The sequence below is a fragment of the Labeo rohita genome, chromosome 9 (assembly GCF_022985175.1).
Source record: "Labeo rohita strain BAU-BD-2019 chromosome 9, IGBB_LRoh.1.0, whole genome shotgun sequence".
NCBI lineage: Eukaryota > Metazoa > Chordata > Actinopteri > Cypriniformes > Cyprinidae > Labeo > Labeo rohita.
This window is the reverse complement of record NC_066877.1, coordinates 41,246,209-41,273,893: the sequence shown is the minus strand read 5'-3', so window position 1 is coordinate 41,273,893 and position 27,685 is coordinate 41,246,209. Positions and strand designations below refer to the sequence as shown.

Below are 27,685 nucleotides of genomic sequence, written 5' to 3'. Positions count from 1 at the left end.
GGGACGTCCCCTGACTCACTCTCGACCAATCAGCATTAAGAGTCTGGACCTAAAGGTGTGTCCAAGAAATATGGGAAGAATATCAGGAAGCTACAACATACACACCGCTCAGATTGCAGTTAGACTGAAGTTAACTACAGCAAAAAGGTAAGGGACATTCCTTCATTCAGTTCATTTTTAGCACTTGTACTGCTCTCATAACCGCAAACATTACAATGTCCAGTGTTTTACAGTCAGCATCAGCACATCAGCAGATTGTTCATGTTTGTTTCTACTCCTGCGTAATGATAATGAACTACACATGGTTGAGATTTCATGATGGTGATTAGCACTGTACAGATTCTTTCTGTGAGGGTTATGTTTGCGGCTGAGGTTAAGGTTAGGGGATAGAAAATATGATTAACTTAAAATATAATGGTAGCTGGGCACTTACAATATTTTAAAGCTTACAATATCAGTATTTTATTTTATGTGTCTTATTCAGCCTGCTTGTGTAATTTGTTGTGAAAGTGTGTGTTTGATGTGGTTATATACAGCAGAGTGTTTGTAGATGTGTGTCTCTAGTCACATATTTCTGTGTTGATATGAGAAACAAACTTCCCCCCACAAAAGGACAAAGAGGAAATGCCGCTCATGTGGGGAATTTCTGCACTTTCTAATATTGGATTACTGGAGGGTCATTCCGCGTCAACTCAACCAGAGGTCCCCGGCTCAAATTTTTGATTTTGCTAATATTTATTCTGAAGAAGGATAGACATGTACATTGAGCCAATGTATTAAATGTCATGGATGGATATTTACTGAGTATTTTGTAGAGGGAGGTCAAAATGGCAGTTTTCACCTTAGATTCAGAGTCAGGTTACAGGGGGGTAAAAATGACTTCAGAAAGATGGCAGCATCATTATCTTATTTTTACTCAGAGATTGTTAGCTCTGTTAGTAAAATCTGTTGACTTTCGCAATCTTTGTTGCATTATGTGCCAATGGTGACCGTTCAGAAATGGGGAAACAGCACTTTTCAAATTTTCTCCAAAGTTTGCATTACTGTAACTCAAGAAATATAATAAGAAAAGATATTGTAATGCCCTTTCAGATATTGAGTAATAACAAACTTTCCTTTTAGCATCTTTATTTTGAGTGCCCTATGCGATTCAGTTACAGAGATTTTGGATTTTTAATACGGGTCCAGGAGTAAATCGTTAAAATGTCCACATTTTCAGTGGTCAAAAACCAAATATGGGTCAGCTTGAAAAAATATTTGACTTCTTTTCTTTTAAAGAGGAATGTCTGAAGAACAAATAATGTTAAAACTAGAGATGTATCACAACTGCACTAAACATACCTGTCTGAGTGCCATAAATATTATTTTTCCAAAGTTTGCGTGCCTGTAATTCAAGACGCATTAAAGATATTGCAATATGAGTTTAGACTGTAGTAGTTAATAAACTTTTCTTTTGAAATTTCCAAGGCCCTACATCATTCAGTCCCTGAGATATGGGGATCTCAAAGAGGCTTCATGTCCAGATTGCTGAATGTTTTCAACCATTTTCAGTGGTCGAAAACCAAATGTTGGTCATTCTGTATACAGCTGGTACTTATTTTATTTAAAGAACAATGTATATAGAAGAAATAATGTTGTAATGAGAAATTAATGTATTGTGTTTCCCTCTATCAAAACAATTGCATAGAATATACCTGTTACTGTTATTTTTTGCATTTTTGCATGGTAAACAGTAATGACCTGATAAACACAAAACTACATTTGGTTTTTGACCACTAAAAATGGGTTAGGATAGTAAATTTGGATCTCGATATCTTAATTAAACCATTCAGGGCCTTAAAAATGAAGATTCCAGAAGAAAAGGTTTTTTTGAGAAACACATTTTTTGAGACGTGAACAGAGATGTACAGACTGAATTTCAGTGAAAACACTAATAGCACTCATAAATGTCATCTTTTCTGCATTTATTCATGAGAAAGAGCATGTTCAACCCAATCACTGCACTGTAGAATGCATAAAAAAAAATCTGCTGTATTATGCATAAGATAAACCAGAATCTAAAATCATATTAAGATAACTTTAATACTACTTGAGTTACAGGCACACAAATTTTAGAAAAATAATATTTATGAGACTCATAATGTTCTATGCAATTGTTTTGATAAAGGGAAACAAGATGCAATTATAATTTCAACATTATTTGTTCTTTGGACATTGTTCAATAAGTATCAGCTGTACACAAAGTGACCAACATTTGGTTCTCCAACAACTGAAAATAGGTAATATCCAACAATCTGGACATGGAGCCTCATTGAGATCCCCATATCTCAGGGACTGAATAATATAGGGCCTTGAAAATTAAGATTTCAAAAGAAAAGTTCATGAAAAACTAGAATCTAAGATTATATTGTGATATCTTTAAAAGAGAAGTCCACTTCCAAAACAAAGATTCACATATAATGTACTCACCCCCTTGTCATCCAAGATGTTCATGTCTTTCTTTCTTCAGTCGTAAAGAAATTATGTTCTTTGAGGAAAACATTTCAGCATTTTTCTCCATATAATGGACTGATATGGTGCCCCGATTTTGAACTTCCAAAATACAGTTTAAATGCGGCTTCAAACGATCACAAATGCGGTTGTAAACGATCCCAGCCCAGGACGAAGGGTCTCATCTAGCGAAATGATCCGTTATTTTCGTTTAAAAAAATACAATTATAATTTCACTAAAAAATGAAATTATAATTTCATTTAAAAAAAAAAAAAAACACTATATGTGAATCTTTGTTTTGGAAGTAGACTTCTCCTTTAATATTTCTCGAATTATAGTCACAGAAACATTGGAAAAACAATATTTATGGCACTCAGACTGTGTAACGCCAAGCCAGCAGAGGGAGCCCTCACCCTAGGACTGCCTGCATGCTCCCTCTGCTGCTTCTACTGTCACTTCCTGTTTGGCAGTATTTAAAAACTGACCATGTGCTTCATAGGTTGCGAAGTATTGCCAGTTTCACCTGCCTTACCGAGCGTTTCTTTATTTACTCTGTTGGATTACCTGTTGCTGTCTTGCTTTGCTTTTGGTTATTGAGTTTACGGATTACCCTTGTCGGATTGTTTGCCTGATTGGACTGACTTCATGGTATTTGACCCACTGCCTGTGTTATCACTCTGTTTGGATTACGTTTACGTTTTGGACTGCTTTTCCGGTTATTGACCCTTTGCCTGTTTCATCGTGTATGTTTGCTGTTGTTTGTAATAAACTTCTGCAATCGGATTCTACACCGCCTCAGCGTCCATGTTACGGACTGGTATGTTCAATGCAGTTGTCTTGACAGAAAGAAACGAGATACATCTCTAGTTTTAACATTATTTGTTCCTCAGAAATTCCTCTTTAAAAGAAAATAAGTATTGTATTTTTTTCAAACTGATCCACATTTGGTTTTTGACCACTGAAAATGTGTACATTTTAACAATTTACTCCTTGAGCCATATTGAAATTCCAATATCTTTGGAGCCAAACCACACAGGGCCTTAAAAATGAAGATGTCAAAAGGAAAGTTTGTTAAGACCCAATATCTAAAAGGACATTAAAATATCTTTAAAACTTCTTGAGTTACAGAAAAGCAAAATTTTAAGAAAAAACTTGGAAAGTGCTGTTTTCCTATTTTTGAATGGTCACCATTGGCACATAATGCAACAAAGATAGCTAAAGTCATCTCTGTGTGAAAATAAGATAATGATGCTGCCATCTTTTTGAGGTCAATTTTACCCCCCTGTAACTTGAATCTGAATCTAAGGTTAAATGGCCATTTTGACCTCCCTCTACAAAATAGAGGATTACTCAGTATATAATCATTCATGACATTTAATATTTTGGCTTTCAGTATTATACGTCTATCTTTCTTTAGAAAAAATATTAGCAAAATCAAATTTGAGCCGGGGAAGTTTTTGAAATTTGGTTGATTTGACACAAAATGACCCTGGAGTATTTCTCAACTCTAGTGCACTGCAGTTAAAGGTGGTCAAGTGTGTTTCAACGTGTTGGACAGCTCCATCTCCAGTGGCCATGGACAATCCCGTGTGCTTGATTGACACGGCCAATGGGAAGCTGTTTGTCCAGCAGTCAGCGTTGCAGGTTCTGGAGCAGATCCAGCAGCCAGTGGTGGTGGTGGCCGTGGTGGGTCTCTACCGCACCGGGAAGTCCTACCTGATGAATCGACTGGCAGGGAAACAAACAGGTTAGACCAACACAAACAGCACAGATACTATCCAAATGCTTTAGAGCAGCGTTTCTCAATTCCAGTCCTCGCGCCCCACCACTCTGTATATTTTGTATGTATGTTGTGGGATTACAAATTTAAGAATCTGTTTAAAATATGCTGACGTTATGTTCTGACATAGCATCACGTGAAAACCTAAGGTGCAGTACATTGTATTTAGCATTTAAGGTAAATATGATGACAGACAAATGATTCTCTCAAGCAAAGTTTGTAGCAAGAGGTTCCTGCCAGTTCCTGTTCTCTTATTGTAAGTGAAATGAGCCAGATTACTCAGATGTTCTCCTTTTGTTTGTAATGGCTCCTAGTACCTCTGCCCAGTCTTTGAGTAGTTATGATGATTGGATTAGGACTGGTGTAAATGGTGCAGGCTGCTATACCTGAATACTTCATTTGCATGCTTTGTTTGGGGTTGTCACCCAAGTGCTTTGTCTCCAGATCTAAGCACTGCCCCCTAAATGTATATAAACTACAATGTATCACTGCCTTAGTTAGACAACTTTTGATGACTGCAGCACTAAGCAGCGAGTATCTGAATAAAGAGAAACTTCTGCTTCAAGATATCCAAAACGTCTCCTGGTCTCTAAGAAAAAAAATCAAGTCTTCTCACGTACGACATTTGTTCTATTGGAACGTAAGTGCCCTGCGAAGTGGACATCACAGGATTTTCCACCATGATTCCATTTATCAGTCATTACAGTGTGTGAGACATGAATTTAAATTATTTATATGTATTTATCATCTGTAATTATTTACATATGCATTTATGTCACACTTCACACTTCTCTAGTAAGATTTGGCTGTGTGTGAAGACGCTGCAGGCAGCAGTGCAGCACAAATCTATGAATAAATGTTCAGAAGTGTAGTAAACTTCAATGGATTTCACCTGCTCAGGGAGTAGGAAACAACGGATACTGTGTAGGGACCATGTCAATCGGAACACAGTTTATACATGACGCTCAATTCTGATGAGCTGGTTATCAGAATCAGGTGCGTTAACTAAGAGAGACATGCAAAATATGCAGAGCGGTGGGGCGTGAGGACTGGAATTAAGAACCACTGCTTTAGAGAAACATGCTGTTAAAATGAATGAGCTCAAATGCATGTAGGTCATTGTGGTGTTTCTGGTGTGTTGTTATCAGGGTTTGCACTGGGCAGCACAATTGAGTCCAAGACGAAGGGCATCTGGATGTGGTGTGTACCTCACCCCACTAAAACAGGAACCACTCTGGTGCTGCTGGACACCGAGGGACTCGGGGATGTGGATAAGGTGACAAATTAAAGATAATGAAGTTCCATCATATATTATCTAAATGTCTTTCTGTCTGATGGTTGGTCTGTGGTCTGTATGTTTGCTCTCATGCTCGTTTTCTTTTTGTAGTGACTGAACCAAACCAAACAAATATCACACTGTATACCAATTTCGCAATCACAGATTATTGTTAAAATATCAGGAATTGTGTGTCTTTGGGTTGTGGTCTCATCCTGTCTCTACCGTCTGTCTCAGGGTGATACAAAGCATGACACCAGGATCTTCTCTTTGGCTGTCCTTCTGAGCAGCACTCTAGTCCTGAACAGTCGAGGAACTATTGACAACAGGGCTATAGAGGAACTGCAGTATCCCTCTGATCAAAATGTAAATTTCATTTCCATTTTGTCATTTTAAAGCACTATAGGAATATTCCTGTTTAGTTGTCTTATGCATCCGCCGATCCACACTCTGTTGTCAGGATTGGGCAATAAGTGTAATCACAATTTTTCTATGCTTGTTTGTTTTTAAAGTATTTTTCAAATAGGTTTTCATCCATGTAAATTACAAAGACTACATGTAAAGCAACCTCCAAATTATAGATGTCTTTTGTCCAGCTAGAATTGCTCTGGTACAGCTCTTCTCAGATTATATGATTGCTTTTATAAATTGTAGTGAATGTTCAACAGTTCCTTGACTCACACTAAACAGATATGTCACTGAGCTGACAGAGTACATCAAGATCAAATCACCTGATGAAGTTGTAGATGATGCAGAGTTTGTAAAGTTCTTCCCTAGTTTCATCTGGGCTGTGAGAGACTTCACTCTGCAGCTAAAGATCGATGGTAAAGATGCAACAGAGGATGAATACCTGGAGTTTGCTCTGAAGCTAAAACTAGGTAATATTTAAACCTGAAAGTCCCTGCTTTGTCAGACTGTCATTATGTGCTTTGTCATTGTGTTAGCAAACAAAGTCTTTATAGCCACTTCCAGTAAATGTTTAAGCGTTCTGTGTTATTAAGTTCATTTATTATTAACATGTTAACAGTTTGTTTGTTGTTGGCATTTTCGTTTTGTGCACTGTGTGTATTTTGACTGAAGGGCAGCTTTGTGTTCTCTCCAAGGTAACTCAACTCAAGTGAACAATTACAACCTTCCAAGAGAGTGCATTCGCAAATATTTCCCATCTCGGAAATGTTTCACCTTCCCATTCCCAACCAGTCCAGACAATGTCTCTTATCTGGAGACACTGGACCCGGCTGAGATTTCAAAAAAATTTTTGGAGGTCACAAATCGTTTCTGCCAGTTTATCTTTGACCAGAGCCAAGTGAAAAATCTGAAAGATGGACACACGGTCACCGGCAGAGGTAAAAAGGTTTGTGCAGACAGTGGCTAATCCAAGAGATCAAATCAAGGGAAGTCAAATTTATCTGAATAGCATTTTCCACAATGCAAATACTGTAGTTGTTTCAAAGCTTTATGAAACGTTAAACATGGTATGTCTGTAATGCCTTAATGCTTTAACCTTGAGTTTTAGAGCTAGGTGATATGATTTATGTTGATGAAATAATTGATCCAGCATTTGAGATTTGGCCATATTGTATTTAGTACATTGTCTAGCATAGGGGTGCCCAAACTCAGTCCTGAAGGGGCAGAATTTAACTCCAACTTGCCACCACCTGCCTGGAAGTTTCTAGCATGGCTTGTAAGAGCTTGCTCAGCTGGGTCAATAGCAACCAAAATTGTTTAACCCAAAACAGTCATCAAATGCTTGTTTTTCAAGTGAATTTACGTTTTCTGTCTCTCCATCTTTATTCAGTGTCAACCAAAAGACAAAGCTTGAAAAACATTGCTTTAAAACTGAAGCCTCTCTGTTCTGACAGGATTGCCTGTAGTTTGCTACTGTGCAAACAGCAAGCATCCATTTATTTTTTACCTTTCTTTTGTTTGAATCCTCTTCTTTCTAAAAGTTCTGGGTCATCTTGCAAAAACGTATGTGGACACCATCTCCAGCGGGGCTGTGCCGTGTCTGGAGAATGCTGTGATCGCCATGGCAACGATTGAAAATGAGGCTGCATTTCAGGAGGGCATTGAGGTGTACCAGAGTGGAATGGAGAAGCTGAAGAACTCCTTCCCCCTGCAACTGAATGAAATGACCTTGGAACACCAATGCTTCAGTCTCATGGCAATTCAAACCTTCATGAAACGCTCCTTCCGGGACAGTGATGGCCAGTACTTGACATCTTTAGAGGTAGGTGGGGGCTGACATGCCAAATTTCAACAATAGATGGTTTTAAGTCACTTTTTGGAAAACGACATAGGTGAAGTTCATTCAAAGGAAGGTTATTTAATAACAATCCAATGAATTTGAATCAACAAATGCACAAATGGTTTTAAATGTCACGAGACAAGTTAAAGAATGAGTAACAATGAGCGTTACCCAACATGATTTCAAATCACTGACGAAACAAACTGATCAGGGATCAGGAGAACAGAGGTAGGACCAAGTCATTGTTTTGCAAGTCACAAGTAAGTCTCAAGTCTTTGCACTCAAGTGCCAAGTCAAGACGGGTCTCTGTATTAATTATAATTAACAATAATAGTTATAATCTATTTTAGTCTTTGCTATTCTTCATTGAAAATAATAGTCCCACTTATTTTTAGCTGTACTAAAATAATCTGTTATCTGTGTGGTGTTGCAAACTGGTACTTGTTATCATATTTTTTGTGCATTCTGGCTATATGTCAAAGTGACTTTGGACAAGACACTGAATCCCTTGATCTTAATGGTTGGGATAGCATACAATGCATGATATTGCTTGTGCGTTGCTTTGTAAGCATCTTCTAAATAACCATATAGATAGAAATAACGTGTACAAAACACATGAACAATGAATATTAAGAATCCTTCCTGTTTTTTGTGCTGTTTTAGGAAACCATCAGTAATCAGTTTGATAGGTATCTCTGGGACAACGAGAAGGCTTCTGAAGCAAAATGTGAAAGTCTCATATCAGTTCTCTCTGAAGCAATGGCGGAGAGGATCAATGAGGGATTTTATGCCAGAGCTGGTGGTTATGATCTCTTCTGCCAGGACATGGAGGACATTGTGAATCAGTACAATACACTGGCCTATCAAGAAGTCAAGGTGATAAACACTACATTATTAACAGAACAATGCTGTTATTATTATGATCGCGATAGTGATGATGACATACAGGTATATATATTTGACATTCAACTGTTAATATTTTTAACATCAGGTTTACGCTTTCTGTGTTTCTTCATAGATCGCTGAGGTGTTGGAGAAATTTCTACAGCAAAAGGTTGCAATTACCACAGCTATTCTGCAGGCTGATGATAAACTAACCGAAAACGAAAGAAAGATTTGCGGTAAGAGCTTTGTGCTTTCAACAAAGTTGACACAGCGAGCACTAAACATGATAATAAGAATAGAATCAACTCAACTGTACAGTTTGGGTAAGGGAAAGGGTAGTGTAGGGTAATTTAAAGTAAGGGGATGAATGCCAGTCAGTGGGCAAGAGAATCGGAGGCAGTCTCATTCCACATCTGCAACAGTTTTGAACATTGCTGTTTTCACTGGATCAAATGAGTGGGATGATGTTGTGGTCTATCTGTGTTAGATTTGTCTCCTTTATTGAACTCTTGTCTCTTCTCCTTTTATTCACCTGTTTCTTCAACCACTTCCTTTTTTCTGACCAGAGGAGAGAGAGAGGGCAGTCCTTCTGGAGCAGGAAATTATGGCCCAGGAAGAGAGGCAGCGTCAACTGGAGGAGAAGATGGCGACTGAACAACAGAATAATGAGGAGAGGGTGAGACAGGTCATACAGAGGATGGAAGAGGAGATGTCCTTCCAACAACAAGAGACAAAGCGCGCCATGGACAGTATGCTGAGGGAACAGGCTGCCCTGATGGAGAAGGGCTTTCAGGAGAAAGCTAACAAAATGGCCTGCGAGATAGAGGAGTTGAGGAGGAAGAATAAAGAGGCAGAGGATAGAAAGTCCAGAGAGTTTGCACAGATGATAGCAGATCAGGAGCGAAGAAATGCACAGAACATGGAAGTGCTGAGGCAGCAGCACAGACAGCAGATAGAAGCAATTAATAGCAGACCGAGACCTGCATCTCGATCTCGATGTTCTATACAGTGAAATGTGTAGAAAGTTGTAGTCCACTGCTTTTACAGAAGTCTGAATTCATAACTGCTATAATCTCTCAGAAGTCAAAGTGCCTTTCGTTGCATTTTGTCATTATAGTTTCTAAGCTGTTTATTTTATATCATAGCTGTTTCAAGTTCTGCTGTATAGTAATGTGTGATAGCTGATCGCCCGTTTATCTCAATTATGCATCTAATATCACTAACATTGTAATGACTAGTGTTGGGAAGTTTACTTTGGAAATGTAGCAGGTTACAGATTACAGATTACCTTATTTAAAATGTAGTAAGTGGTGTAACTATTTCCCTTTTATTCTTAAAGGGGTCATCGGATGCTAAGTTCACTTTTGTTACATGTTGTTTGAACATTAATGTGTGTTGGCAGTGTATGTACAAATCTACCCTATAATGATAAAAATCCATGCAGTGGTTTTAATTAATCTATAAAAATAATATCACTTTTTTCAAATTGAGTCATTCTCAGATGCCTGTCGTTGTGCCGTCACACCCACAGAGGACACTCCCACAATAGTTCATTGACATGAGCTTCTTACCTCAGATCAGCTGTAACAGTCCGACCTCCATTGTTTGGATGCCGAAGCAGGGATGTAAGTTAGACAAGAATATCTCCGATTGAGCGACTGAGGTGTTGTGTTGCTGGATGTAATAATGAACATAGTGGTCGTCACTTACTCCCGACATCTGAGCCGCTGAAGATGCAGTGGATTACGTTTGTTTGTGAAGGGAATGCACCTCCCGATCTACAAATATCTGTCTATGTTCACGCAAATCATTCATGATCCAGCTTCACTTACAGCAGAAGTGAGTATAAGGGAGAGGGTTGCGTCTTTGCTTGCGTCTTGTAACTAATATATAACTATATTAGTTATCTATATAACTAATAATGTGCAAGTTAGCAAGTTTAGCGGCTAAACGCGGCTAATTGCAGCTAAAGTAAACAGGCTCATCACATCACAGAGAGAAGAGAGGGGCAGGGCGAGCCGAGCTCATTTGCATTAAAGCAGGCTCAACCAGAATGAGATGATTTTTGCAGAGCTGATTTTGACAAGGTAAAAATGGTGTTGTTTTACACAACCACTGAGAATTTTTAAGCAAAGTATATTATAGACTTTTCATTAAGACCCTAAAAAAATCATATCAACTTGTGGAAAATGGGCATCCGATGACCCCTTTAATTTGTTATTTATATAGTGCTTTATACAATACAGATTGCGTCAAAGCAGCTTTACAGTGTTAAACAGGAAAGCAGTGTATGGATAATGGAAGAGGACAATTGTAAACAGTTTTTCAGTTTAAGTCAGTCCATCATTGATTCAGTGATGTCATCGTCCAGCTCATTTCAGTTCTCTTCAAACAGTGTCTGTGCAGTCAAGTCAAAAATGTTGCCAGAAATGAAGTGTCACCAACTTAGCAAGCCAAAGGTGACAGTGGCAAGAAACTTCATCGGTGACAGAAATGGAGAAAAAAACCTTGGGACCTATAACCTTTATTAAAGTAATGTAACTGATTACATTTGATTACTTCTCGATTACGTTTCTAAATGTCTAATTAATGTTTTCAACTGTTAAGCATTTCGACCAGACAAGGTTAACCTCAGTAGTACTCAAAGTTGCTTTGGCCAGGCGAGTCTGTTGGTGCCCTGAATTTCACAGCTCAATGACCTTGTGAGTCATTAATGAATACATGGTTACCAACCTTATTTAAGGTGGAAAAATATATTTTCCATCAAAGGTTCATGAATAGAAGTGTGGCTGGTAAAGACATCTTTGGCTAGCTAGCAAACAAGCCAGTTTCTTATGAATAGAGATTAACATTGTTAAATAAACAACTAGACATGCACCAAGCAATACAGAGCTATGTCTTATATGTCTTGAAGTCACATTAGTATCTGTGGCGGCAGGTGGAAAAATTTCTAGGTAGGGCACCACGTCCAACAATTTTAACATACATCTCCATGTGATTTATGCCAGTATAAAGCCTTCTACACACTGCACGATTTTAGCAGTCCTATAAGATCATTGCTGATCACACTGTGTGAAATGGATCTAATAAACTTGTGTACGGCATGCATGTAAACTGTACGATGATGACACCTATTGACTCGTAGGCTACGACGCACGTTACTATAGAAGAATAAAATGTCATCAGCACGCTCAAAAAGAGCATAATGAATTACACTTTGGCAGTTGTAGTTTTTATGTGTGCTGACAAAAAGTGGAAGTGGCGAATAAGAGCTTGAGGTAAGCAGTTTTACGCTTTAGCGCTGTGTCACGTTAATTTCATGTGGCATTTTTATTGGCTGATCAGTAAACGTGGGTCGTGGCAGCAAACGCAGCAAACACACCATACGATGATCAGGCTGATGTGACAATGACCGTCTTTGAACCTCTCTCACTGTACGACATAGGACCACAGATTAGGAGCCACGATCACAAAAATCACCATGCTTGTTTCACGATACCAATCTTTTGTCTGAGACAGCCGAAAAATCGTGCAGTGTATTTTGGGCAAATGATTAATACTTGAACCATTTTAAATAAAGAAGAAACATTATTAATTTGTCAAATGTGGTACCTGAAGGCAGCTCAATTTGAGCTGTGGATTTGCTATATTAATCCCTTTAAGACATAACTGACTGTGTTTAAATGAACTGTGCACTTTAACAGCATTTTGAGATTTGAAAAGTGGTCTGTATCTCCTGCGATGCATCAAAGCCACCCGCATTAAAGCTCACCAGTTAGAAGAATTCACATGTCAGACAAACTGTATGTAAAGTGTGTACGACTTTAATAAAATTATGAGATTTAAATTATGTGTGTCTTATATAATGGTGCAGTGAGATTCAGTCAGATGAAAAAGTGATGATACATCACAAAACATAATACTAAAAAAGATGCTTACAAATAAAAATAAAAACAAATGCAATAAATTGCAATGTGTAAAAACAAATGTTGACACCTTCAGGAAGAGATAGTAAAGCAAGCATATCTCATGTCTGCAGACTTGTGCAAACTTTGAAGAAAAAGTACCTCTAGTATGTGTACCAAACATATTAAATTCTAATAATAATTCTAAGAAAAGCACAACACACACTAGGATAAGACACATACGCGATCTAACGTCAAAGACACAGCACTAAGGTATATCACCTGAAACATATAGGTCACACAAAAGAAAGTATGTAATCATGTCTTAAGCAAAAGTACTAGTCAAACCTAACAAAGAAGATAAATCAAGGGCTATTGATGAATGTGAGCAGAGATAAACATGGATGAGCAAGGTAAGATGATCATTTAAAAAAAGGAATAAGAAAGCCATTATATATATATATATATATATATATGTGTAACGAGGGGAGAGAGGCGAGCAGATCCAAACACAAGCGAGGCGAGGGTCGATCAGCGGCGAACTAAATCCGAAGGGGGCAAGGCAGAGGGGTATTCCAAACAAACGAGCGAGAGTCCAAAAGGCAGGCGGCGAGACAGACGAAACAAGATGGCCAGGCGGGAAAGCTAAACACTGGGAACACGGGAACTCTGGAACTAGGGAACTCGGGAATTCAGGAACTAGGGAACTCGGGAACTAGGGAACTAGAGAACAAACACGAAACAACCATACAATAAACCACAATAATCTGTAAGTATTTTAAGGAAGAGGGGTAATCCAAACAAATGAGCAAGAGTCCAAAAGCGAGCGGCGAGACAGACGAAACAAAAGGAAAAAGGAAAGGAAAGGACATGACGCGTGGCCAAGTATGGTCACCCATACTTGGAATTCGTGCTCTGAATTTAACCCATCCAAGTGCACACACAGTAGTGAGTAGTGAACAAACACGTGCACACACACACCATGAACACACACCCAGAGCAGTGGGCAGCCATGTTGCTATCACTGCGGCACCTGGGGGATCAGTGCCTTGCTCAAGGGACTCACCTCAGTTGTAGCATTGAGGGTGGAGAGACTGCTGGTTATTCACTCCCTCCACCTTCAATCCCTGCCAGACCTGGGACTCGAACCCGCAAACAAGCCCAACTCCCTAACCATTAGGCCACAGCTTCCACAATATGGCCAGGTGAGAAAGCTAAACACTGGGAACTCAGGAACAAACGCGAAACAACCATACAATAAACCACAATACTCCGTAAGTAACGGGGAAAGTCCGGGGCTTATATAGCGCGCCTTATTGGCCACAGGTATTGGCGCAATCAGCGTGATGGGTGATGGGAGACATAGTCCGGGGTGTAGTATAACAGTCTGTGAGAAGTGAACTGTACAGCGACCACTGGTGGTGGGCAGACCGGACAGGATTTGTGACAATATATATTCATTATTTTAAAATTATAGTCCTACCCACAATATGTTAATGGCCTCAAGACATAATAGTAAAATGCATGTGTTTTATGGTGTTGAATTTGAAAATATCAAAACAAAAATCAATCAGATCAATTAAATCTTTAAAAAGTATATATATTGAATATCCCAACCGAAACTAAGTCTAAGCGCAGAATCCAGACCATCTACAAATGAAGCCAGACCGCCTGCAGGCGATGATGGATTTATAGATTGGAAACTTCTGAGCCAAGCATGTTTGAAGCTTCATGTTAGCATAGGTACAGTGTTTGTGGCAAGAAACACATAAACGTTGTGCTAGATACTAAGTACCGGAGCTCTTGACCTCTAAAGTGCAACTCCATGCTGAATGAGCTACTGAGCAAACCTACCGAAAAAGAAAACACATACGTATGCAGTGCTGGGGAGTAACTAGTTACATGTAACGGAATTACGTTACTGAGAAAAAATATGTAATTAAATTACAGTTACTTTTGAAAAATGCCAGTGATTACAAAGGGGGTTACATCTGAATTTTTTTACACACCCACCCCCACTTACAGATTTAATTGACTTCTTTCATGAATTGCATTGACTGCTCTAAAATGGGACACCAATGTTTCAGGAGTTTAGGACACAGAATAGGACTCATGCTTATTCGATAACCGTTTTATTTCCTATTTGGGTTTATGCATAAACTTTATTTTTTAAGATTGTTTTTTCCAAGGCATTGTTAGATGCTAGTGTTTTCTGTCATAACTATGCAAACATTTGATTTCAAACCCAGTATCACAGCTATTAAATGATTTTTATGCTTGTTATGATTTCAAATCTGTATTTAACCTCGCAATGATCTCTAAGTAAAGTTAAGTCTGAATTTGTAGCATCGGTGCCAATAGCCTCGTGGTTAGTACACCGACATATAGCGCAACTGTGCTCACGCTGACCCGAGCTCAATTCCCGGCCCATTTGCCGATCCTGCTCCCCTCTCTCCTCCCAGCTCTTTCCTGTCATCTCTCTACTGTCATATCACAATAAAAGGCATAAAAAGCCCAAAAAAATAAGACTCATTTGGGGCAACTTAACTCAGTGCTATATGCTTGATAATTTTTTCTTGGCTGAAGCTTTGTGTTTGCTTAGCTAATAAAATATTAAAGCTTAATTCAATATTATGTGGACAATTTCTTAATTCTGTCATTGTGGTATCGTGGACTCACTCTATTGTTTCATACAAACGCAGCTGCTGCTTTTTTTTTTTTATACACTGTAATGGAAAATAAGATAACTAACAAACTAGTACTAATACTTAATTGTTTATGCGGTGAAATGTTGTGTAAGAAAAGTGTTATGACTGCACTGTATCCCTAAAATGTCTAGTTTGAACTTGCCGTTTGCTAGCAACTGATTTCTTCGTGGAAGCTTTGCGTTCAAATATTTCAACTCAGATCAGTGTTTCGTGTCTAATTATTTTGACACGAAACATCTAAATAATCTATCAAGCAGCTGTGTAATAAGTGAGATAATGTACATCCAGCCAGTTGTTATCGCAAAATAAAGATGTGTGTTTTCCCTTACTTATTATAATCTTAATTCAAGTGATGAAGGATTTTGAAGGTCTGACAGTAATCAGTGTTGAGTGCTACTGTAAGGTTCACTCTGCCTGGTTTAAATGATTCAAAATGATTAACATTTGAAAATATTAGAAATTTAGAAAAGTAATCAAAAAGTAATCAAATGTAATAAGTTACATTACATTAATAAAGTAATTGAAAAGTTACACTACTTATTACATTTTAAATCAAGTAACTTGTGATCTGTAACCTACTACATTTCCAAAGTAACCTTCCCAACACTGCGTATGTGTTACATACAACAACGTTCAAAAGTATCAGTTTTCAAATCTCGCAGTGCGTTAAAATTGTTTTAAAGTCGTAACTTAATATTCTTCAAATAATTGTGTGAAAATTAGGCTTTATTAATCGAAACTGTGGACCTGTAAATCATACTTTGTGGGTAAAGGAATGAAAATTGTTTGAGACTTTTTGCCTCTAATGTATATTTGAACTGGAAACTGCAGTGATTTGTATGTATAAGTAAGTTTTTTTAGTTTTGCAGAATTTAGAATTAATTTAGAGGCACGTATTTCCAATGAACCTGGGTAGCACATTCAACAGGCAAAAAGCTCAATGCGGGTGCTCAACCGCAAAATAAAATGTAAAAAGAAAGATGAAAGTTGGCACATCACAGATCCAAAAGTAGAAAAAATATTTATGTTCTCACCACAGGTGAAGTTTTGAGCCTAAAAGCTCTTCATCAGACTCAAACTGATGAACTTTGTATCCTGGATGAGTTGGATGAGTTACAGAGTACAGAAAGGTCACATTTTGGAGTATGATAAGTTAAAATCTCAGCCAAATATTGAGGAGCCAAACCATGCAGATCTGTATGTAAGCACAACAATCTTAAAATCAACATGGAAAGGAGGCGGTGCAAGGATTCCGGTAAGCAATGACTTGCAATAATCCATATGCACAAAAGTATTGATCAGCTTTTGCTGAATCTTGACAGTGCTGGACAATAAAGTCAATAAATTTGTTTCAAAGGTCTGTTGAAACAAGAAAGTTAAATCTGAGCAGTATATTTACAGTATGACAGTTTGAAAATGTTATCTTTTTTATTATCCAGCTTCTATAGTTCTACTCTATAGTTCTACCCAACAGGGCTCTATAGTGAAAGAATTTCTGCATGTGACTGTGAAAAAATATTTAGGAGCAGCAGTGTGATTGACCCAATCAGGCCCAGTTCTGTGGGGGTGTTGAAACTGTAATAGCATATCGGCAAAACAGATTTTGCAAGTGTTTGCTCTCTGAAGAGCATCAAAGGTTCCTGTTTACGTGTTTTTCAGTGCTGAACGATGTAGCCAATCACAGACATATCTGACGATTTCTTGAATGCAATGGCCGATCAGAGGTGTTTAAGTTAGAATCCACTCAGTTTTTGTTCAACGCTGAGTTATAGAAGCTTGTGAATCCTCTTACTTAAGAGATTTACTGTGCAGTGTGTGAGTATAATGAACTGAGATGAGTGACATCTTTATAGTGATTGATTTATAGTTTGCAAATGTGATATTGATTTTATACAACAGTTCCATAAACAAGAATTTAATATTAAGTGACTTACATTATAGGAACACTGTTATTTTATGTTGCTCTATTTCATCAACAAAAATCATTCCAAACAAAGTTGCTGCACATCTCTGAACAAACACAGCACTGTTTTATTTAAGACTGAATGTGCTTTTTTGAACAAATCAAGCGAGTAACTGATTTAATTAGCCATTCCAGCAAACAGTACAGTACAGTACAGGATGGCACCCCCTAACCTGACTTACGTTTCTACTTCCAGCAGTACCATCGACATCATTCTTGCGCAAAGAAGAACTGTCTGTGTGTATGTGTGTGAAAATACAAAATTCTAAAATACACTATTATATTTTTTGTCTTTGTGCATTCTGATGTAAACGTATGTCTGTACTTCATTTTTACATTGTTCATTGACCTGTAATGTTCCTGACTTGATACCCAGAGAAATGTTGCCATCAAGATGAACCACAGCAGCAAAGAAAAGCACATAAAGAGGAATATAGGAATATAGTAAGAGGTAATTCCATATTGGAAGGAAGGCATGATGATCAGAAAGATCTCAATAAAGAACAACTGAGATACAAAAGACAAATTAGCAATAACAAGGTCTAATATGTGACCGTGGTTATGTGCAGAACAGTCAACATGTTGAAACAAATCAAAACTCTCAATAAAGACAGAAAGTTCTTTGACCTAACTAGTCAAACTAACCAAACTAGTTTTTCAATGCTAAAGTGCTCCAAAAATAAAAGTTCTTAAAAATTCTAAATGAAGTGCATTTAGCTTAAAACAAGTGCAATCATCTTCCTGTGGGCTAAGAAAAGTAATATTGTTTTAAGAGCGTTTTATTTACCCCACTGGCCATTTTACTTGTTTTAAGTCAAATTCACTTCATCTAGACAAGACTAAATATCTTACGTCCCTTTGCTTATCTAGTAAATGTATCTTGAGAGAGACAAGACAAAAATACTAAGAAAGATAAGCCTTTTTTTTGCAGTGCGGGAGTAATCTGTGCTGCTTCTGTTAAGCACACCCGGTGCAGTTCTTTTTCTGTGATAATGTCTGGTTCATTTTCAGTAACTGGTGTGCTGTGTCTCTTGGAGCCATGCTAGAGCAATCCTCGCCCTCAGTAACTTCACTGTAGCATAAATGCTCAGTACAACAGCAGGTTGGCTCCGCCAGAGGAAGTTCAAGGATAATAAAAACAGTAAATGAAGATGTGATCCCACACTGCAGCAGTTCAACTGTGTGGAGACTATGGGTTCCTAAAACTCCAAAGCTCCAAAACCTCACAGCCATTAAAATAAATCAGTAAACATTACACAAAACAAGAAAACAGTGAGAAGACTGGCAGGCAAATATGCCCTTGTTTCCAATCAACCCGGAAGTCAATACATTGTGAAGTCACACAAGTCACTATCGTTGTGGTTATTTTGCTGTTTTAGGCTGTAAGGACCTTTGAAAAAACTGAATTTGGTGAAGTGATATGGACAAGCATGTGTTTCCCTGAAAATAACTGCACACCTTAGAATGTTAACAAACCAATCAAAATGAAGCCAAGTACCAGTATAATAATCTTTTTTTTTTTTTTTTAATGCTTTTGATGCTTTCACATTCTACGGTACACAATTTACAATTAAAAGTGTTCCCTGGACTCTGAACTCTTGCATTGTTGGTGCACTGCCGATGGAGTCATGAGTACACAAAAAAAAATTCCCAGTTCTCTTCATAGTGTCTGATACAATGGAGGGAGAAGTTCTTGGGAATTTCCATTTCATCAGAAACAAGGTTTATCACAGGTTAAACATGACAATCTTCTCTGTTCTTATTTCAGAAATCTTACTGTTCAGCTTTTGTTGTTCACAGCTCTGATTTACAAGACGTCATTCTGATCTGTGCACCACAAAAAGGAAATATATATATTTTTTATGTGGCTGCACAGTCTGTAAACAATTCAAGCTTGTATCTGCAGTCATGTGTTTTCCAGTTTGCAGCTGCTGATTTTTAAAAGTGAAACCAAAAGTTAAACTGCACATTGTTTGCTTAGTCAATAGAAGAAAGTCAGAAACAGAAAATAACCAGAGACACACTGAGAGAGCAGGGACGTCCCCTGACTCACTCTCGACCAATCAGCATTAAGAGTATAAAGGTGTGTCTAAGAAATATGGGAAGAATATCAGGAAGCTACAACATACACACCGCTCAGATTGCAGTTAGACTGAAGTTAACTACAGCAAAAAGGTAAGGGACATTCCTTCATTCAGTTCATTTATAGCACTTGTACTGCTCTCATAACCGCAAACATTACAATGTCCAGTGTTTTACAGTCAGCATCAGCACATCAGCAGATTGTTCATGTTTGTTTCTACTCCTGCGTAATGATAATGAACTACACGTGGTTGAGATTTCATGATGGTGATTTCATTTTATTACTCTGTGAGTGTGTGTGTGAACGAACGAATGAATGAGTGAGTGAGTGAGTGTGTCCCAGCACTGGGTTTGCATGAGTTAGTGCACGCTCAGGACTGGGTTGCGGCAGGAAGGGCATCCGGCTGTGCGGATCACTCCGCTGTGGCAACCCCTGATAAAGGGAGCAAGCCGAAGCAGAGAGAGTGTGTGTGTGTGTGTGCGCATTTGTGTGTGAGTGTATTAGCAAACTTTACAACCTGAATTGTCTTGATAGATCTGACTATAGGTTCTGACCACATTTTGATACAAGTTTCAAATGACATTATTTACTTGTATTTTACCTCTCTAATAGAAACCAGCATCAACTAAACCCAGTCCGGTTATGCCACAAACAAATCTTAAAGCATTTTTTATGTCTTATTCCACTTGCTTGTGTAATTTGTTGTGAATGCATGTTGTTAAAGTACTATGACAAACTCAACATTTTACACAAACTTCCCCAAAGAGAAAAAGGAAATGCTGCTCATGTGGGGAATTACTGTATTGTCTAATACAGGATTACTGGAGTATTTCTCAACTCTAGTGCACTGAGGTTAAAGGAGGTCAAATGTGTTTCAATGTGTTGGACAGCTCCATCTCCAGTGGCCATGGATAAACCAGTATGCTTGATTGACACGGCCGATGGGAAGCTGTTTGTCCAGCAGTCAGCGTTGCAGGTTCTGGAGCAGATCCAGCAGCCAGTGGTGGTGGTGGCCGTGGTGGGTCTCTACCGCACCGGGAAGTCCTACCTGATGAATCGACTGGCAGGGAAACAAACAGGTTAGACCCACACAAGCAGCACAGATGCCATCCAAACACCTAAGAGAAACATGCTGTTAAAATGAATGAGCTCAAATGCATGTAGGTCATTGTGGGGTTTCTGGTGTGTCTTTATCAGGGTTTGCACTGGGCAGCACAATTGAGTCCAAGACGAAGGGCATCTGGATGTGGTGTGTACCTCACCCCACTAAAACAGGAACCACTCTGGTGCTGCTGGACACCGAGGGACTCGGGGACGTGGACAAGGTGAAGTAACAAAATTACCAAATTACGAAATTACTAGTGCGCAAGGGTCCAATAATACTGTCACTTGAGCAGACATAACAGACATAATCCAGTAACTGCAGGGGTTGGTTTGGGGCTCACACTGCACATAATGTGACCCATTAAAAACAACTATAAAAAAAGTTAAATAAATTAATTAATTAATAATAGAAATAACAGTATTATCACACTTTAAATAAATTAAATAATAAAAAAATAATAAATATTTATAATGTATATTATAGTATAAATAAATATGTATAATAATGTTACATTTAAAATAAAAAGTATTAAATAATACAAGTATTTTTTAGTACACTTAAAAATACAAGGTTAATGTTTGCATTTTCTTTTTTTATATATTTATTTTCATCATTTTCAAATCTAAAATCAGTAAGCTTTTATTCTGGTGGGTTTTAGCGCTGCTGTTTTGCTCTGAAATTGTTAGTGCATAATCTGGATTTATGCTTTCAGTTCGAATGTCAGTCTTATACAGTATTACAGTTAGTCTGCTAGTTTGCTGTAAAGTGGAGGTGGGGAATGTGCTGAATTAGCCCTGTTTAAATGGAGCGCTAAATGTTATGGCCTGTAGTTTTGTGAGTTCCTTTCATTGAGTTGCATGTGAATGCAAATTCAAGGTATTTCCAGTGTATTATTCTAACTTGATGAATGTGGATCTACATCTCAGGGGGACTCGAAGCATGACACCAACATCTTCTGTCTGGCTGTGTTACTGAGCAGCACTCTGGTGTACAACAGTCGAGGGACGATCGACAACAGGGCTATTGAGGAGCTGCAGTATCCTTCTGAACATTTATCTAGATTGATTGATTGATAATTGTTTTTTATTTTTAATTTTTATTTATTTTTATTTATTTAAAAGAGTAAGAGACAGAGAAAGGGGTAGGGGTTATTCAGAGTTTGACTTCCATTTTACACAGGAAAATTTCATACATGTGCAAAAGTTTTTTCTTAGGTCCCTTAATCATATCCCCAGACCCCAAACATTAACATGTAAAAACATGAAACATTTACAGTAACAATACGTTTAATTACAATATAACATTATGTAGATATTTTTGGCATTTCTTTAAAATATACACAGTATAAACAAAAACATAATAGACAGGCAAGTGTAATCACAATAACAAAAGTATAACAAACTGTACAGAGTAATGTTGCATGATACACTGGTACTAAAAAGGTATTGCAGTACCCTGCTGAAAGTTGCTGACAATTTAAGAGTGGATAAGAAGCATGAATCAGAAAATTAGGCGTGTGGGAAATTCTTGATGTTATAAAGGATTATTAAGCACAATACACCTTGAAAAAGACCTGAAGCACACACTCGTAAAGCTGCCTCTCTCAGATGCATTAGATTGCGAATTCAGATCTATTTCACTACTATTGCACTTCAACAGTCAAATACACACACAGTTAAACAGCTGTAAAAGTTAAATGTGTATCAATAAACTGGATCCGTGTAGCTTTTAAAGTGAGCAGGCTACTATTCCTGCTGCTGTCTGTATCTGTAATGCTAATCAAACAACAAAAGAAATGAAAAACCACTCACTGATCTTGACTAAGTTATTATTAATTTATTATTAATTTTGTGGCACGTTAACTGTTTAACCATCTGAGTTTGACAGGGCAGTTGAGGTCAGTAATAACCTTCTAATTAGGGCCCTAACGAGGACCCTATTGGAATTGCTCCATTTATTTGGCTTTATCCTTTTAACTGAGCAAACTGGCTGTATCTTAGACTGATAGTTGCTCACCATAGGCCTGTGTGGTGACACTGGCTTGTGATTTTTAATTAATAAACAAAAAATTATGAACTACAAGTTCCATGTGGATCATCCATTATTTATTTACTATTCCTGTTCTTTTATGTTTTTGTCCTGGTATTGGTTCAGTAGTAGTATCGAGATATTTTAGTCAAGTGTCATATCAAAGTCAAAATTTTTTTGTGACAACATTAGTACAGTGCAGAATTTAAATTGTGTGAAGGTGTGCATATTTCATTTAACAAATGCATAAATCATTTGGGTCAGTAGAAGGTGACATCACAATTGATGATGAAGCAGGCAAGAGCCAAAGTGCATTTGATATCTTTGATGTAAAACCTGTCATATCACGATAAAAGGCATAAAAAGCCCAAAAATATAAGTGAAAAAAAAAGTCTGAATTTGCGGTGTGCTTTAAATTAAATGATTACACAGCTCAGATTCATTCGGGGCAACTCAAGTCAGTGCTATATGCTTGATCATTTTTCTTGGTGGAAGCTTTGCGTTTGGTTAGTTAATAGAATATTAAAGCTTAATTCAATATTATGCGTACAATTTCTTAATTCTGTCATCCTGGTATCGTGGACTCACTCTATTGTTTCATACAAACGCAGCTGCTGCCTTTTTTTTTTTTTTTTTTTTTTTGTACATTGTAATGGATTATAAGATAACTAACAAACTAGTACTAATACTTAATTATTTTTGTGGTGAAATGTTGTGTAAGAAAACTGGTGTGACTGCACTGTGTCCCTAAAATGTCTAGTTTGAACTTGCCGTTTGCTAGCAACTGATTTCTTCGTGGAAGCTTTGCGTTCAAATATTTCAACTCAGATCAGTGTTTCGTGTCTAATAATTTTGACACGAAACATCTAATAATCTATCAAGCAGCTGTGTAATAAGTGAGATAATGTACATCCAGCCAGTTGTTATTGGAAAATAAAGATGTGTGTTTTCCCTTACTTATTATAATCTTAATTCAAGTGATGAAGGATTCTGAAAGTCTGACAGTAATCAGTGTTGAGTGCTACTGTAAGGTTCACTCTGCCTGGTTTAAATGATTCAAAATGATTAACAGTTGAACATATTAGAAATTTAGAAAAGTAATCAAAAATTAATCAAATGTAATAAGTTACATTATATTACTAAAGTAATTGAAAAGTTACACTACTTATTACATTTTAAATCAAGTAACTTGTAATCTGTAACCTATTACATTTCCAAAGTAACCTTCCCAATAATGGTGGTACTCCATACGGTACTTGTGATCTGTATGGTACCTCTTCATTCAAAAGAATGTTGTGATCGATAGTGTCAAATGCAGTGCTAAGATCCAGTAGTACTAAGAGACACATACAAACACAATCAGATGATAAGAGCATGTAACTCTGTAACTCTGACAAGAGCAGTACTATGGTTCCGTCCAAGTCTTGACTGGAAATCCTCACAGAAACTGTTTTTCTCCAAGAAGGAAAATAGTTGTGAGGATTTTCCCTTTTCTAGTATCTTTGACAGAAAAGAGAAATTTGAGATCGGTCTTTAATTAATTCTCTAGGATCAAGTTTTTTGTTTTTAATCTTTTTTTTTTTAAATGAGAGGCTTAATAACAGCCAGTTTCAATGTTTTTTGGGATATATCCTAATGACAGTGACAAATTAATAATATTCAGAAGAGGATCTATGACTTCTGGAAACACCTCTTTCAGTAGAGTCTAACATACATGTTGTTGTTTTAGTTGATTTATCTTTTATACAATTCTTCCTCTCCTATAGCAGAGAATGAGTGTTCTTCATTGTTTCTCAGGGGATCTATAGAGCATTATTTGATGCGATAGCATTATTATCTGATAGTGATAGCATCAACTGGGAAATGTCTGCGCCTGTTGATGATTTATTTCTCATTAATTTAGCCACTGTATTGAATAAACGGCTGGGGTTGTGTTTGTTTTCTCCTAAAAGAGATGAAAAGTAAGCAGATCTCGCAATTTTTTAAAGGCTTTTCTCATACTTGATGTTTTAGATGCTATTAAATCAATATTATACATTTTTTGTGTATGTAAATATGTGGTAGAACCACACTTTACAATACATACAAATACTAACGGAATCATGTTGGACAGTCACTTTGTGTTCATACCTAAACAAACTGTCAGATATGTTACAGAACTAACAGAGTGCATCAAGGTCAAATCATCAGACGAGGATGTTGATGACTCAAATGAGTTTGTGAAGTTCTTCCCTAGTTTCATCTGGGCTGTGAGGGACTTCACCCTGGAGCGAAAGATTGATGGCAAAGATGCAACAGAGAATGATTATCTGGAGTTTGCTCTGAAACTAAAACATGGTAAATTTAAATATGGTACAAAAGATTGTTTCGGTTATTTAGAATAACAGAATGAGCTCTTGCAATGAGTGTTTGCAAACTTAATGGTTTGCCAACAGATCTTACCTACACCAGTTTTAGGTGTACTGCAATTTGTTTCAAATGACTTCTCTAAAAAAGACAAAGGTATCAGTTTCACATCAGTTTTTCTGCTACTGAGAAGTTAGAGGTTAGTTAGTTATTGAGCCAGTGTTATGGAGCTGGTAAAATCAGTCTCATCACTATTTAGACAAATACATTTTGAAAGAAAGATTAGCGTGACTTACAAGTCAGCTCTACCTACCAGTGGTGGAGGCTACCATGCAAGGTGCCATAGCCCAACCATCAGAAGCAAGTGATGTTCAGTGTCTTGGCCAAGGACACTTCAGCAATTGGTAAGGTGAATCTGGGATTCAAGCTGGGAATCCTCAAACTCCCAGTCAACATATCTACTCCCTGAGCCAGTGTTGTTCATCCATAGTCGATCGTGTTCTCCCTGTTCCAACTCTAGATAATAGTATACATTTATAGTACACTGTGGATGAAAGGGTTTAAAGTGGAGAAAAAAATGTCCAGTGATAACATGGCCCAGAAGAGCAGCTGAATCATCGAAGGACAGACACTCCTTTTTAACTTTACAAATCTCTAGAACTGAGAAAAGCTACAGCATGTGTTCATCTCTTCTAGGCACTTCAAAAAAAGTGATGGAGTACAACCTTCCCAGGGAGTGCATCCAAAAATTCTTCCCCTCCAGGACATGCTTCACTTTCCCATTTCCAACCGCCCCAGAGAACGTGTCTCTTCTGGAGAGCTTGGATCCTGCTGACCTTTCCTCTGAGTTCCTGGAGGTTACAGATCGTTTCTGCAAGTTCGTCTTTGACAAGAGTGATGTGAAGAAGCTGAAAGATGGATACACAGTCACTGGAAGAGGTGATTCAGAAGGACATTTGAAGAGTTTGCAGGTGTGTTTTTAGTGGAATATCTATTGCTCATTCATTTTGTTTGACTTCTTTCCTTCTTTGAAAGTTCTGGGTCATCTAGCAAAAACTTACGTAGACACCATCTCTAGCGGGGCTGTGCCGTGTCTGGAGAATGCTGTGATCGCCATGGCAACGATTGAGAACCAAGCTGCGGTGAAGGAGGGGCTTGAGGTGTACCAGAGTGGAATGGAAAAGCTGAAGAACTCCTTCCCTCTGGAACTGAAGGATGTGTCCTCAGAACACCAACGTCTCAGCAGCATGGCAACACAAACCTTCATGACTCGGTCTTTCAGGGACACTGATGGGAAGCACCTGAAATCTCTAGAGGTAGGCTGGATCTCTCAGACTGACCTCTCCAGGACTAATAGGGAGATGTTCTTTCAGAGTAGTACATGAGATCTGGACATACTCACTGATTCCATCTTCTCATATGTATAATTCTGTGCTGACAGTGTTATTCCAACTAAACAAGTCAGACGTTATCCAAATAGCAAGCCCTAAGTCACCAAAGAACTGAAACACTGCCTGTATGTTTTTTTTAGGAAAAAGTTAATAAACTCTTTGATGGATACCTGTGCCAAAATGAGCAAGCTTCAAAGAAAAAATGTGAGGATCTCCTGTCATCCCTCTCAGCAACAATGACCGAAAAACTCAAACAGGGCATCTATGCTAAATCTGGTGGTTATGATCTCTTCTGCAAGGATCTGGAGGAAGTTGTGAAGAAATACAACAGCCAGACCAATAAAGAAGTCAAGGTCCTGTCCATATTACACAATTTAATGATATTTTAAAGCAGTGAAAGTCTATGAGATGTCCTCACTGATGTAGTTTCTAATGTCTAGTGTGTGTCAGCAGGCTGAAGCGGTCTTGGAGGAGTTTCTGAAGCAGAGGTCTGTGGATTCTAAAGCTATTCTGCAGGCCGACAAAAAACTGACTGAGAAGGAAAAAAAGATTAAAGGTAAGAGTTCCATGCTCCTAAATTCTCACCAGGCTACTTAAAATGCAGCTTAAAATGCAGCTACAAGTATCAATAAACGGTAGAGAGAGAACAGATTTTGGAGAACAGATAACAGAACAGTGTCAATACTTGCAAATCTTGAGGTTCTAAATCAGGTGTAACTTAGTCGTCAGGCCTAAACCTGAATGTCAAATTTAGTATGTTATTGAAAAAGTGCACAGAAGTGTAATGAATATTGTAAAATATATTATCTTGCAACTTTTTATAACTGCCTTACAGTAAAATAGACTCTTAATTTCATGGTTTGAGTTTTATTCTCTAAAGCATCTGTTTTCTTCCTCCTCTTTTTGTGAATGACCAGAGGAAACAGAGAAAGCCGTACTTCTGGAGCAGGAAATAAAAGCTAAAGAGGAGACGCAGCGACAGCTAGAAGAGAAAATGGAAGCAGAAAAACAGAGTAATGAAGAGAGGATAAGACAGATGAAGGAGAAGATGGATGAGGAGATGAGGCTTCAGAGAGAGGAGGCCCAGCGTGCCATGGACAGCAAACTGAGGGAGCAGACTGCTTTGCTGGAGAAGGGCTTTCAGGAGAAGGCTGACAGGATGAGCCAGGAGATGGAAGAGTTCAAGAGACAGAACACTGAAGCTGAGAGTAATAGAGCTCGAGAGTTTGCAGAGCTGTTAGAGAACTCCAACAAGAGACATGAGGAGTCTATGGCTATGATGATGAAGCAGCACAGTGAGCAGATGAGGGCTTTACAGCAGCAGATGAGTTCACGCTCTTCAGGCGGATGTTGCATCTTGTGAAATGCATTAACTCTGTGATCATCAGAGGCATGTAATTGTACAATGAAGTTACTTGCTGTAAAATGATTCAATACCTGCGTATAATGACATTAAATCGAATAATGAGCTAATTA

At 37.9% G+C, this 27,685-nt stretch overlaps 2 protein-coding genes across 6 annotated transcripts in view; both read left to right on the top strand.

Moving 5' to 3' along the window:
* The first annotated feature begins 85 nt into the window (after positions 1 to 85).
* The window catches only part of LOC127171038 (guanylate-binding protein 1), a 49,573-nt gene continuing 21,973 nt past the window's right edge, over positions 86 to 27,685 (top strand). Inside the window, exon 1 of one of the 4 annotated variants that reach the window (XM_051119450.1) lies at positions 86 to 147. The gene's annotated coding sequence lies outside the window, so the exon portion shown is untranslated. Of the gene's footprint in view, positions 148 to 19,369; positions 19,432 to 27,685 lie in introns of those variants that run through there. The other 3 variants (XM_051119453.1, XM_051119451.1, XM_051119448.1) reach the window with 3 other exon arrangements.
* On the top strand, positions 86 to 27,685 carry LOC127171040 (guanylate-binding protein 1-like). Of its 2 annotated transcripts, none has more exons than XM_051119455.1 (10): positions 86 to 147; positions 20,230 to 20,418; positions 20,537 to 20,664; positions 21,371 to 21,480; positions 24,619 to 24,809; positions 25,515 to 25,757; positions 25,854 to 26,134; positions 26,350 to 26,562; positions 26,663 to 26,765; positions 27,127 to 27,685. In XM_051119455.1, exons 2-10 carry the CDS (start codon positions 20,247 to 20,249, stop codon positions 27,570 to 27,572), a joined length of 1,887 nt encoding a protein of 628 aa, XP_050975412.1. In that variant the 5' UTR covers positions 86 to 147; positions 20,230 to 20,246; the 3' UTR covers positions 27,573 to 27,685. The 2 variants fall into 2 exon arrangements, with proteins under 2 accessions (XP_050975412.1, XP_050975411.1); XM_051119454.1 differs by lacking the exon at positions 86 to 147 and adding an exon at positions 19,360 to 19,431.